Here is a 13,665-nt window from a genome sequence, read left to right on the forward strand (position 1 = left end):
CGGCAGCAAACTGGCGATAACAATTACGGATGCAAACAGTCCAAACAGTCACCTGATCGCGCGTCGCGATGTCGTCGCGAGATATATATCTTGTCCTGCTTCACTCAATAACATGCATGCACCATGTCCCTCCTGGACTACTGGGATACTCACCGTCCCGCCACGAAGCGCAGGAAAACCACAGATGATGCTACCAGCCGAGATGCACCACCAGAATTATCAGAACAGGCTCTGGATGCGGATACGCCCATCGCAGCCCAGACTGACGAAGTTTCTCCAGACGCGGAACCTCCCAGCAGCCAGACAGAGTTGGAGTCCTCCCTACCAGAATTCCTAACGGATATACAAGCCATCGAGGAGTATGAAAATGCACGCGTATCCGAACTAGAAGAGTCCAGTCCCGGCTTGCATGAGCGCTTGCGAGATGGCAAGTGGCGAAAGGGGAAAAGCTCCATCTACGTGGACGCGTTCAATCTGGCGCTGGAAACAGTGCTAGACGAGGAAGCGCATCTATTCAGCGAGGCGGAGATGGAGGTGTTCAACCAGTGGAGGAAACTATCCTACGAGTCGCAGTACCTGTATGTTTCCCCTCTTCTCCTCTTGCCCCTCTAACGCGGATAGATACGTACGGCTGTTCCTCCGCAAGACGTCCGCGTGGCATCGCATCAACCGACTGGGTTACTACTCAGACATCTCCGATATGTCTGCCGTGGTCGATGAGCTTCAGCGCACCTGGACCCTGCCTCCTCCACCAGAGTCTTCTGCGGAGAACCCAGCTGGCCTGGATTCACCCGAGGAACGGGTACTCGGCGAGAGTTTCCGGTTCGCAGACAAGACGGAAGAAATCACGACATTGGAAGAAGCCTCTTCACTCCTCCTGCTCGAGGAACTAAAAACCCTAGCCAAAGAGGCCAAGGTGCAGGGAAAGACGAAGAAGGAGCTTCTCGTCGCCTTACAGCGCACCAGCCAGTCGCAGACTGGCCTGGACTGGAACACAGCAGCAGGTTCTGCCCAGCCAACGAATAGAGACGGCCACTTTGTACAGAAGATTTTGGACTATACGGGCGATTGCATTCGCCTCGCGGCGGGCCCGCGCGCGCTCTTCGAGCGCGTCCATCTCGTCTTCTACCGCTCGACTGAATGGACCGAAAAGTCCCTCACCACCATCATCCTCGCGAAGATATCGCGCCGGAATTTCCCCGAGTATGTCGTCTGCCGGTCCACCTCGATCTTCCCATCGCGGGCGTTCCTCCTGGAGTTTGAGACCGCGCTGCGGACCCAATTCCAGATCGACAACCTCCTCGAGTTCAACGGGACACCGACTACAGAGCTACTCCAGCAGATCAAGGACATCGCATACAAGGTGTATCCGCGGTGGAAAGCGCTGCTCGAGGAAGAACAGAGCAAGGAAGACTCGATCTACGAGTACGGCGAGGGCGCCTACCTCCGGCGTTTCTCCCCCGCGTGGGTCTACACGCGGATCATCCACAAAGGTCTGCAGCCGCTGGGTCGGTTCAAGGAGCACAGCGAGGAGCACCGGATTCTGTCTGCGCTGCTGGCCCAGCGTCTGTTCCACGCGGCTCGCCGAGGAGCTTGGTACCAACGAAAGGCGTTGTTAGAGGAACACTATATGTGGGCGCTGACGCCGAGTGACGGCCGCAGCGAGGACCAGCAGAAGAAACACTGGAAGCGCATCGCTCTGCGGACCTGCGAGGAGGGATTGGAAGACCCCTACTGCCATCTCATCTACCACTACGATCTCCAGAAGCGGATTACGAAGCTCGAAAGAGCCCTCAAGGTGGTGAAACGGGAGCAGCACGACTTTGGTCATGTCATGCTTGTCAAGCCGCAGGAACGGACCGTGGAGGGAATACGCATCGAGCGCGAGGACACACCTGTCCGCAATGGGTTTGGCCCAGACGAGTCGTCCCGCCGAGGCCGTCCGACGGTGTGGGTGGACGAGAGAGAGGACGGCGCCGAATGCCGAGTTGAGAGTATGTGTTTGAGCTGGTATCGAGATCAAGGGTGGAAGGGCTATCATGCCGAGGGGGGCATTGTGCGGACCTTGGTGCGTCATCCGTTCCTTCACTGCAAACTGCGCATGCACTGACATCGCATAGTTCGGATACCTGTTCTACGACATCCTGTTCACCTACGTGCCGAACGTCTTTCAAACGCCATTCCAGACCTGCCCGTTGGACCTGCACACCGACGCCTTTTACCCGTCGCGCGCGTCCGAGATCAACCACCGTCTTGTAGAAATAACGAACGGCGGCGCCGAGCGCATCATCCGCGCCGTGCATGCCCGCGAGTCCCCGAAGCAGACCTGCGCCATTGGAATCGACTGGTCGTTCGACCTCGAGGACCTGGTGGAAATCGTCCAATGTTTCCGCGGCGAGGCGCTCGCCACTATCTGCAAGGTTCTGACGCAGGAGTACCAGCAACGCGGTGGAGGCATTCCGGACCTCTTCCTGTGGCGGATGGACACGAAAGAGGTCATGTTCGTTGAGGTCAAGTCGGAGAACGACCGACTGAGCGACACGCAGCGACTCTGGATTCACGTTCTGATCGGGGCCGGGTTGCGAGTTGAGCTCTGCAATGCCGTCGCAAAGGAAGTCCGCAGAGTAGATACATAGATACATAGTTCTAGCAACCTGTAGATACTGCCTGCACATACACAACCCATCTACGCATGCACTATCCCGAACAGAAAACTTTTGAGTCGTAATTTTATTGACTATGGCGGCTAAGCACTACAACACCCATTTCAGAGAGTTGCAAACAAACCCTAACCGACAACCAGCCAAACCAACAACCAACACGACCGAAAGACCGCTTAGGCGACCAGGGTGCTGGCGGTGGCGGACTCGTATCTCCAGGTGGGGGGGAGGACACCGACGGACTTGTAGTAGCGGGACAGACGGTGGATACGAGACTCGATCAGAATCAGGCGGAACTTGCTGTCCTTGTCCTTGCGGTTACGCTCGAGGTGCTTGCGGACGGCAACAGCCTTCTTGATAAGGTGGTACAGATCCTCGGGGAGCTCGGGGGCGAGGCCTGAATACGAAAAACATCACTCTGTCAGCCGTTGTTCGACCAAGCAGAGGCATAGCGGGCGTGCAGTGTGCACTCTCCAGAGGAGCGCGCACAGGCTGCGGAGATTTGTATTTCTACAATCGGGCCCAGGGGGCGGCGGATGGGGGTCGGAACGAGGCCCGAGAAGGATTTTCTGGATCGCTCCTTGGGCCTGTTCTTTCGCCCTCATTGCGCGCGGGGTGTGAAGGGGAGGGGAGTCGTACCGCTGGACTTGAGAATACGGAGGATCTTGTTACCTGCGTTGTGTTAGCGGTGTGACAGACTTTGCGCCGCGAAGAGAACATACCAGTGACAGTCTTGACCTGGGCAACACCGTGGCTGTCACGGAGGACAACACCGATCTGAGAGGGGGTAGCACTGTTCGCCGTCAGATTTCGTTCAGACAAGAAGAAGTCGTCCCACGCACCCCTTTCTGGCGAGCTTGCAGATCTGGTCAACAACCTGCTCGGGGGTGGTTTTCACCCAGGGAGCAGGAGTGCGCGAGTAGGGGATGGCGGAGGACGAAATGCCCTTTCCCTTGGAGTGAAGACGACCCATTTTGCAAGGATTGAGGTGGTTGTCGGACGGAGAGGTTGTCGACGGTGGTTGAGCTGCGCGGAATGAAAAGGATCAAGCGGACTTTGACGATGAGGTTTTTTTTTGTGGTGGTGGTTCGGTTGTGGGTGGGGCACGTGTAGTCACGTGATGGATTTTCGCTTAGCTTTTAAGCCGTTTCTTTCGCTGTCTTTTTCTGCGGCGGATCATCACTCACCACTCAACACTCACTACTTTTTCTGCATCGCTCTGAGACGACGAGCTGATGTGCTCGGTTTATACTGACGCCGCGACTGCAGGTATCTTCCAGGTTAGTACTGCCTCTCCTTTCATTCCCTCGACTCAATGATGAAACACAACCTTTTTATTTATTTTCTGGTACCTCTTATGTCAGAAGTTGGCCCTTGTGGTCTTCTTCGATGATCTTAATGGACTTCTGATCCTTTCTCTCACTATGTTCTGCATCAAACATGTTGGGACGCAGTAGCTGACTGCGATCATAGGTGATTACAGACTTAGCGACGACATACCACCGATACAATCCCAGATAGTTACAGATAATGAAGGATTATTTACAATTTTCGTCTTGGTCGATTGGTAGACGCCGAGCGTAGTGTAGGATTCTGGCAGTTTCCTGTCTGTCGACCCATCGCAAATCACATCATGCAAGAGTCCTACGTACTTGATCTCCAGCCCAGCGAAGACAACCTCTCCGCTCCAACCACTAGATCATGCCCCAGACACATCACGCACCCGGTCAGTCCAGTCACTATTGTATACGACAGCTCATCACCGCTATTCAGCTCGGAAATGCCGTCCCGACGGACGGGAATTGGCGGCCCTCTGTACCACACTGGAATGGTACTTCTGCGTCGGGCGCGGCACCCCTCCCCTGCCGATTGTAGTTGGCGATCCTCGCTGGACTGGTGCTCTGTCGCCCTCCGTGGACTGCAGCTCGTCACGGAGCGGGTATCTACTGTTGCAGGGTGCTCATCGGGGAATGCGGACGTTTCCCGGGCGGGTCCAGACCGGAGACCGTGATGACGAATCGATGCTGAATGGTTGCATAGCTAGCGGTCAGCACGAGAGATGATGGGTAGTTATAAATAAGAATAGTAGGTTGAAGTTTGTATCCTGACGGCGAGTTAGGGTGGAGGTTTGAATGAAATGTCAATGCGGGTCTCGCATCGCAGTATCACAATCACACTGTGGCTGATTGTACGCCGTAGGACTCGTCACGTCCAATACCCCTCGCTGTCGTCTTATTGGGCTTCTGTGTGACAGTCGTGGACGAGAGATTGGAGGATGCGGACGGGATCGCAGAGGGACGCAAAGACACCCCCGATCAGCTGATTTGATCGCGGGACGGGTCGGATCAAGAGCAGAGGTCGAATTAAGTTGGACAGAACGTCCAAAGGGCCGTTCTCTGTCGTCATTGAAGCACCGCTGTGATCAGTCGAGAAGGAAAAGAGCCAGTGATCGTCAACGGCTGCAGGTACGAGGCTTCATTGGGCGGCGGCTGGAAGGACGCGCTTATAGACGGTCCACACAGCAGCATCAATTCCACCGCTGCGGTGAACGCCATCAATACCCTCACCTATCACTTCCTGCGGATGTCTGTTGGTCGTGATGTGCGGAGTACGATTCAGCTCCGTCAGATCAGGGCTGGATTCCCCAGCAATCCTCGTGATCCCGCTCTGATCATCCGCATCGGAGACCATGGACCCATTCAATCTATCTCCCACGATAGAGTGGCCAAACTGCCGGCGGATAGGCCATCCCAGGTCCAATGCGGCTCCATCAACCGCAAAGGAGTAATCCCGACCGACCGAATCGCCTTTCTGCGTTGTGGACGTCCGTCAATATCCAAGGATTTAGACAACCCTAGATCCTGGGCGTCCATTACAACCCATGGCCCATTGGCATGGCATCTAGTCGAGAAAAGAATCGACAGCGGCCAAGGATTCCGACCGGTCGAGGCGAGGGTTAGCTCGTGCAGGAAACGGTCAGGGTCACGTCAGAGGGAGCCGATGCTGAGTGCAGAACACTCCACCATTACGAGTTGGTCTTTCGCGTCGGCGTACTCCAAGCGATAACTGCCGTTCGAGGGCAAGAAAACCAGGAATACCCTGTCGTCTCCATGCAGCCGTTCCCAACATGACAGCTCGCTTAAACCCTGGTCAGGGGCCAACGACAGTGGCGAGTGCCTTGGTTGCCCACCACGCGGAGGACGCCGCCGTACTGTTTGTGCCGTGCCATGGTACGGTCTCTCCCTAGGCGAGTTCGCCAGCGACCACGCAGTACTAGTTGGTTGACAGATCGGCACTGATCCTACCGTAGCTCGGGGTGAATTGCGTTGCTCTGATATTGTTGGACCGAGTCGTGCCGCGACTAGTCCTTGGGAGAACTGTTGAGAGCGTCGGTTGTATTACCCGGCTATGCAGGTACTACCGTAAACCAGTGCGTCTGATGCAACCGAAGTAACGTGGCTGGAACAATGTATTGTCATCCTCATCATCATCGTCGTCGTCATCATCAGAGTTTGAATTCTTCGGAAAATAAACATCCGCTATGGGCATAGTGTGAGCGTCTTCTTAAACTATGGACTCCATGGAAAGTTCTACGGCCGGTTAAACTTTGGCGGTTCAGACGATTCCCTGGGACGAGGCGATCGGGGACCGGATGATGCCCAAACCGGAGTATGCTGTTCTTGATGGACAGACAACTGGGTTCGGATATTCACCGGACCAGCCTCGAGGTAAACTCAATTGACCCGACCGAACTTTGCAGGAGTACTACATAAGTCCATGGACGAAGGACAGTTACGCAGTGCTACGGAAGAGACCCAAAGCGTGCAGCCTCCGCGCCATATATAGAAAGGCCCCACGTGTGCTGGGCTGACATGAAACGTGCGGTCTATTCCTGCGATACTTACCGAGTACTAGTATTGTAGGTAGGAGATGCCTTGATAATGAACAATCATGTTGAGAGCATGATTTGGAATTGGAATTTGGATTGTCGAAAACAAGATTTGTTAGAACAGACCACCATCGTCGTGATCGTCGGATTGACTTCAGACAAGCCTTGCAGACTGGACTGGTGGCCTCCATGTCAATCAATACTGGATCGCGAAAGAGCTCGTACTTTCGGCTCTCGATGGGAAGTTCATGGCCGGATGGGGCCGCAGCACCCAACAAGCGACGGCCTCATGTCGATCGATATCTGCCGGAGGACGTAACTGGGAAAGGAAAAGGGAGGACGATGGGACACGGCAACAGGAGAGTGGTAACCCTAAAGCGGGTCTTAGAGCCGCATCGCCCACCACGGTCGAGGGAAAAAACGCAAGAAACTGAGCCCGTGGTGGTCAATGCCCCGAAACATATCGTGCACTGGCGAGCCGATCTCGATGGGCATCGAGGATCGATCTGGAATCGCTGATAGAGCGTGCCGAGTGAGACCTCGGTGGAGTGAGAGGAGTATAAAAAAAGCGACGACATGGAGGTACTGTAGTAGTCTAGACACTGTTTCATTCCTCCACGCCACAATGCCAATGTTCCTGGCATATCATCGAAGGTCAGCGAAAATTCGAATCCATTTCCCTCCTGGTCCAGTCAGGAGTCAGCCTGAATGGACAACCAATATTATTCCACACGAAGATCCATGCACAAAACGCCGGCGACAGGGGGATTCTGGACAAGGTGCAGGACACCGTCAAACTCAAACCCTTGAAAACCCCCTCCTGGACAGACACTGGAGGCCGCCCCTCCCATTGTGCGACTCGAGTTAGCACCACCAGGCCCCGCTGGGGCGCGGCATCTCACGACGAGGCTAGACTAGTTAGTTAGCGGGTGGAATGGATGCTGATCGGGGATTAGCAGGTGGTAGTCACCTTTACGTTCTGGGTATGTTCTCCGGACGAACCATACTTGAGGATTCGGGGTTCATGGTACTCTGTAGCCCGAGAAGATTGAAACGTGGTTATCCTGCATTGCAGCGAGGCTGGTAGAGCTTGAGCTACTCAATAATTGGGAGTGGTAGCCACGAGTGTCATGAGTGCCATGGATAGAAGAGGAGAGAGGAGAGCGTGGGAAGGTAAGATTGTAAGGTTGTACTCCGTAAAATTGTACGACAATACCACGCGGGGACCACTTTCATGGCCCACGTGGAGCGTCGGTAATTGTGGAACCAATCAGCCATTGAGATAGTGGTATCCATACGGTATCAAAGTCTGGGAACCCCCCGCCCTGCATACCATTTTAGGGCAGTCAACCTTCACTCTCTTACTCTCTCTCTCTCTTTCTCACTCTCTCTTACTCCGTACTCGGTCCTCTCCTGCCAAGCGACCTTGACTGCCATCCGGGGTGAACGGGCCTCTCCTCTCACTAACGATCCACTCGCTCACAGCCGACTGGGTCCTTTTCCTGTCGATTGGGATGATTCCCATGGGTTCTCTCCACTAGACCTGCACATCGCGTCGCCAATAATGTATATCTGACTATCCCCCCCAGTATCCCTCCTTCAACTTTCTTTCTCTTCTTCTCCCTCCCTTCCCTCTTCGTCCCTCTTTATGACTAGTTCGGAGTGTCTCTCATTATCAATCGCTCGGTCTGCGCGGTGGTGAGCCTCGCAGTGGGCTGTCACTCTCGGCGACATCCTTTCCTTTCCTTTCCTCTCCAACTGACGTCTCGTCCGGGTCGGGATATGACCGGCGCATCCGACCACACCTCGAAATCGCAATCGCAATCGCAACAGAATCATCAGATCGCAATTCAGTGAGAGTATCGTCCTGTCGTCTCTTCGCAACATGGCGAATTCCACATTACACGGCCTCTGTCCCGAACCCTTTTACCAGGAGTCCCTCTTTCCGTCGACCGGTGGATGTATGCGACCTCCCCATTCGTCCCCTCGTCTGTCGCTAATTGCCTGGTCTAGTCATCGGGGGACGGTATTGCCAAACCGTTCCTTTGGGAAATGAGCGTCTGTCATGCTGTCTCCCTTGTCCGCTGACAGAATGGACCTACGATGATCGTGAGTCATGGCGACGACTCCAACCTTCCAACGCTAACCCTCGCAGAATTGCTTTCCCAGACCAAAGTCGCGAGTTGGCTGGGTGTCGCCGTCCTTCCCCTCTGTATCTTCCTCCTCGTGTCATATGCCGTTCTTCCAGTGAAATACACCCATCGACACTATCTGAGTATCTGCTTCACGCTAGGCATCTGCTTTATGGAGGTGAGATCAGACCCCGTCCACTGCGCCAACTTGGCTGATCATTGCAGATTGCCTTTATCATTCCTCTGGGAGTCAAGCCGGAACAGTGCCACAATGCCATCACTCCCAATGACATGTACACCGACGTGTCGTGCGCCTTTACGGGGGCGTTGCTTCTCTTTGGCGGCTGGATCGTCGTCGTGTGGAGTATGTACAGTCCTCGAGAAACCGAGTCGACCGACTGACCAGACCAGGTTTTATCCGCACCGTCGCATTCCACCTCCAAGTTTGCTGGGAAGTGATTATTGGAAAGAAATTCATGTGGGGATCCTTCATCTGTGGCTGGGGAATCCCCGCTCTGTGCTTGACCCTCATGCTCATCTACACGGGTGTGTCCTACCGATTTGGCAACGTCTGCCACATCAATATCAAAAACAGTACCTCGGACTACTGGGCGCCGGTCATGGCCTTCTCCGCCGCCTCCCTCCTCCTCCACGTGGCCACGCTGGGATACTGTATCCATGTCTACATCCGATCCCTGTTCGATAGCAGCGACTCCACCACCAACAGCTCCGGATTGCCATCTTACACAGGCAGCGTCCGCACCATGACTGCCCGCCAGGCGTACCGACGGATCCGTCGGGTTCTCCAATTGCAATGGCGCGGCATCAGTTTGGTCCTCATTATTATCGGCAACGTGATCTTCTTCGCTGTCGTCTTCATCGATATGAACAATGAGCTGGCACTGACCCCCGAGAACATGGAGAAGGCCATCCCATGGCTCGCCTGCCTCATGGAGACCAAGGGCGAGAAGAATCGCTGCCTCGACCAGGCCGACGCCGTGCGACCGAACAAAGCCACCCTGCTCGCGGTGCTGATCCTTCTTTCGCTGGTTGGATTTTGGAACTTTATTCTCTTTGCCCGCCCGTCGATGTTCGTGGGATGGGTCGACCTCTTCAAGAACGGCTTTGGCGGTGGCGGCCCCCGGCGACACGAATTCGTCTCGGTAGATGCGCGCAACAAACGCCTGCCTGATACACGCACGTACGAAATGCTTACGAGCTCGGGCATCTCCAAAACCCCGGAACCGCTTGTGCGATCGCCCAGTCCGGCGCGCACGGCCGGCACGCTGAGCCCCGTGGGAGGCCACAACCACTACGGACGCGAAGCCCGCTACGTGCGCCCCTCGATGAGTTTCTCCGGCCCTCGACCGCCGGGATCGTCCCAGGGCCAGGGGCGGGACTGGGATCCGCAGGCGACCTTTGCGCGGGGCCAGTCCCCGGAATACCACCACCAACAGAATCTGTCTCGATAATCCCTCAACCAACAAAAAAAGAACAAAAACCAACCAAAAGTGTTGTACATCTATGAAGCATGATTGTATACCCTGTGTTTTCCTTTTGACATTATTTCATATTATAATCTATTCACCATGCGACCGCATGACGAATGTATGAACAATCAACCAGTTATCTTCTTGATACCCATTTATCGTATTGTTTTATTCGTACCTTTCTGCCTTCGTCCCCATTGCGCCACTGGAAACATCAGACCATGGATGCGTCTGGAGTATGGAGCCCCGCATCGTGAGACACAAACTTGGCCGGGGAACAGAATTCGGGGCCGACACGCTAAGCACTATGTAGTTAGTTGCTGATACTTCAGACATTGCGTCTCCAGACTCATCCCCAAGAACCGTCTTCGGCACTTGAGCCGCGGTTCCAAGACGACAATCCATGCCTAGGCAGGCCGTCGCAGCAGATTGATTACGCCTGCACGTGGAGTCGGTAGACGGAGCAAACCAATACGAACCCATCGCGAACCCGTCTTACGAACTAGCGGGAATAGAGTCGCGCTATATGGTATAGCATGTGAATCCCTCGGCCCCTGTCTCGCAGGATCCAGACCCGACCCTAACCTGCAAACTAGTCTACCGTTGGGTACCATAGTTTCGTGTAGTCGCTCGATAGTTGGCGATCAACTCGCCCGCCGCCGAGGATCAGCGGAACTATGGAGTAGGGTACTATCCATATCCTGTCACCACCTAGACTGTCTACAGCGTACTGATGTGGTTAGTGCGTGCGTAAGGTGCATCGGGTTACATCAGTCGAGGAGTTCACCGCAGGATCCGATCCTGGATCAACATTTGGGGTCACACATGCCGGAGGACCCGATATTTCCCCGCAAACCGGGGATCTGCGCGGTGCTGGTGTCATTAGACTGGGTTGAACTACCGAAGTATGGACATGGTGTGTGGCGGTCATCCTTGTCTTTGACCATGTGAACCCCTGGATTGACTTCCAACAAGGCTGGGTGTGTACGGAAGCAGACAGCAGACGGTGAATGCGTATGTGACGAAATGAATATGTATGGATTGCCTTCTATAACGCAGGATAGCACCCCGTTTCTGAAACGAGACGCCCAAGGCCAATACCTGAAACACGGCATTAACACCCATGGCTCCCCTCCTGCCCCGAGCTCTTGCATCCCCCCTTGCACACCTTAGGATGCCCAACAATCCCGGGGTTCTTGCAGTGGAAGAGAACGTTGTTGATATCCTCATTGGCGAGGTCTGTTCCCTTCAGGACGGCCTTGAGGTCGTCTGCCGTGAAGCCTGCATCCGATACAATATTAGCAACGTGGTGCAGCCACAAGTGTGAGGACGGGATGGTACCCTTGTCTTTTGTCAGGTCGCTGGCGCAGTAGTCGAAGCTGGGCGTGCAGGTTTTGTCTGCCAGGCCGGAGGCGGCGAAGGCGAAGATTGTGAGGAGGAGCGTGGAGGGTTTCATGTTGGTGGTAGTGGAGATGGTGTGGAAGTAGTGCAGGTGTAATCAGTGGAGGAGAGAGCGCTTTATATCGTGAGGTTTACATTCCGCGGTGGAACGACGGGGTTATTCACGTAGGAACTCCTGTCTGTGTCGTCGTCATTGGTATGTGGTTCATCCCTTGATCCTTTCTCCCTCTGGATTCATGTGAGCTGAGCAACATCCTTGAGCCATGCTCCTGGCATTCCACAGTGCTTGTCACACATGGATGACGTCGGGCTGCGCAAGCAGTTACTATGAGAGACAACCGATATGAGATCCGCGATGATGGCGCGGCTTTAAAGGTCATGTTAGGCGCTCTGCCACTCAGTCCTGCGTGGTGTTTTGCATCGAAGATAGACAGGTCTTGTCTGACCATGCACTGATCATTCTCTAGTATGAGATTGCATGGATGGACACAGACTACTAAACCCGAGAGACGTCTTATACTGTTGAACAGTGCCTAATCCCGAACAGGAAGATCCTGTCCCTTTCGCTTAGCAATCTCAACGGCCGCATAGTAACACACCTCTTCTCCAATCTCCTCGGCCAAAGCCCTAACATCAACTTCTTTCTCGTCCTTCTCGGCTTCCTCCAGCCCATCCACGATAGCCTCACAGTTCCAACACAGACAGAGATGGTACCGCTCGCCGAACCTCGCATAGAACAACTTCTGCGTCGTGTCGAACCCTGTATCCAGAACATTCTGTCCAAACTGATCGTCGTGCCGAATAAATCGCCCCGTATGCTCAACCATATACGCCTGGTACAGTGCAGCGCTACACTGGTGCGTATGCCAGGCCAGATCGACGTCCAATGTCGGAACGAGAACGGTGCCCGGGTAGAGCTTGAACAGTTGCACGAATTTATCGTACCGATCCACCGCCCGACACAGAGTCCCTGCGACGGCGGGACTGCATATCCAGAGCTGCGCGTGCATCTTGTCAACGAAAGAGGCCTGGCGTTTGACGTTCTCGACCAGAGGCGTGTTCTGCTTGGACTGTAGAGTGGCGGACTCGACGGCTTGGATGAATTCCAGCTCACGAGTATCGATATGGGTGTCGGAGGAGCGGTAGTTGGATAAGCCAGTGTTCGTACTTGCCGTCCCATATCGAGATAGTACAGCCCGCGCTGGGGACTTCGACTGCCCTACCTTCTCCAGGGCCTTGAAAAGATCTGGCTCCATTTTGCATGTCGCTAAGAGCCAGTCTGCGGTGGTGCCGGAGAGACTGTATGACCAGTTCTGAAAATCGATTGCTTCGTGCTGCTTGTTGTCAGCCGGGTCCATCCTCTGCGCTAGCAACTTACGACTTGCTTCCAGGGAAAAGGAATGTTCCTGGCGCATTCTAAACTGTTCGACTTGCAGTACTGTTCAAAATCAAGGGGATTCAGCAGAAACGCATGCCAAACCATCAACACGTCTGCCGAGCATTAACACCCATCTCGCATGCATCAACGACATACATACCAAGGGGAGGCAGAAACTCAATGCCAGAGCCCAGCTCCCCCTTCCACACGCCGTCAACCACCCGAATCCACGAGTCGAACCGTCCGGCCGCAATCTCCAGATAATACGGCCATTTTTCCTTCCTCCGGGCGTCCCACGTTGGGTCTCGGAGCTCAACAGGGTGTTTGCGCTCGCCCCGCCGGATTCGACGATAAACCGTTCGTTTCTTCGGTTCCACCCCGAACGCCGTATCTAGGTCTCGAGAGTGGATGATCCTGTTGCGCAGCATGTGGAACACTTCTAGCAGTTCGAGATGCACTGCGCATTGGCTGGGGGTGGGGAAGCCTCCTGGCTTCTCGATCTCGTTGCTAGCAGAAGATAGTGACTGGAAGAGCGATGGCGATGGGATGGTGGGTTGTTTCTTCGTGGAGGTCCTGTTTGTGTTGTAGCGGGTGGTGCCTTTCTGCAGTAACGCAGTGATCTGGTTATTGCTGGCTTTGTGGAGAGATTCTACATGTGCTATGTTCAAGCACGACATGGTGAGGCTTTGTCAGGGAGTTTTGGGGGTAGACAAGT

General features: G+C 54.6%; 5 protein-coding genes across 5 annotated transcripts; 2 read left to right on the forward strand and 3 right to left on the reverse strand.

The window, feature by feature from the left end:
* Positions 1–123: 123 nt before the first annotated feature.
* ATEG_06457 (fanconi-associated nuclease 1) lies at positions 124–2,636 on the forward strand (the record flags this gene model as incomplete). The annotated part of the gene is made up of 3 exons (XM_001215635.1): positions 124–578; positions 622–2,068; positions 2,121–2,636. 3 exons carry the CDS (start codon positions 124–126, stop codon positions 2,634–2,636), a joined length of 2,418 nt encoding a protein of 805 aa, XP_001215635.1.
* Positions 2,637–2,836: 200 nt separating this feature from the next.
* Positions 2,837–3,633, reverse strand: ATEG_06458 (40S ribosomal protein uS15; the record flags this gene model as incomplete). Its single annotated transcript, XM_001215636.1, has 4 exons — positions 2,837–3,057; positions 3,300–3,332; positions 3,383–3,453; positions 3,503–3,633. 4 exons carry the CDS (start codon positions 3,631–3,633, stop codon positions 2,837–2,839), a joined length of 456 nt encoding a protein of 151 aa, XP_001215636.1.
* A 4,801-nt stretch (positions 3,634–8,434) lies between these two features.
* Positions 8,435–10,153, forward strand: gprM (the record flags this gene model as incomplete). The annotated part of the gene is made up of 5 exons (XM_001215637.1): positions 8,435–8,510; positions 8,563–8,658; positions 8,705–8,859; positions 8,907–9,045; positions 9,093–10,153. The coding sequence occupies 5 exons, from the start codon at positions 8,435–8,437 to the stop codon at positions 10,151–10,153; spliced, it is 1,527 nt and encodes a 508-aa protein (XP_001215637.1).
* A 232-nt stretch (positions 10,154–10,385) lies between these two features.
* On the reverse strand, positions 10,386–11,627 carry ATEG_06460 (uncharacterized protein; the record flags this gene model as incomplete). Its single annotated transcript, XM_001215638.1, has 2 exons — positions 10,386–10,469; positions 11,340–11,627. The coding sequence occupies 2 exons, from the start codon at positions 11,625–11,627 to the stop codon at positions 10,386–10,388; spliced, it is 372 nt and encodes a 123-aa protein (XP_001215638.1).
* Positions 11,628–12,105: 478 nt separating this feature from the next.
* Positions 12,106–13,627, reverse strand: ATEG_06461 (uncharacterized protein; the record flags this gene model as incomplete). Its single annotated transcript, XM_001215639.1, has 3 exons — positions 12,106–12,906; positions 12,951–13,063; positions 13,111–13,627. The coding sequence occupies 3 exons, from the start codon at positions 13,625–13,627 to the stop codon at positions 12,106–12,108; spliced, it is 1,431 nt and encodes a 476-aa protein (XP_001215639.1).
* Positions 13,628–13,665: the final 38 nt, after the last annotated feature.

Source organism: Aspergillus terreus, genomic scaffold, assembly GCF_000149615.1.
Source record: "Aspergillus terreus NIH2624 scaffold_9 genomic scaffold, whole genome shotgun sequence".
Lineage (NCBI taxonomy): Eukaryota > Fungi > Ascomycota > Eurotiomycetes > Eurotiales > Aspergillaceae > Aspergillus > Aspergillus terreus.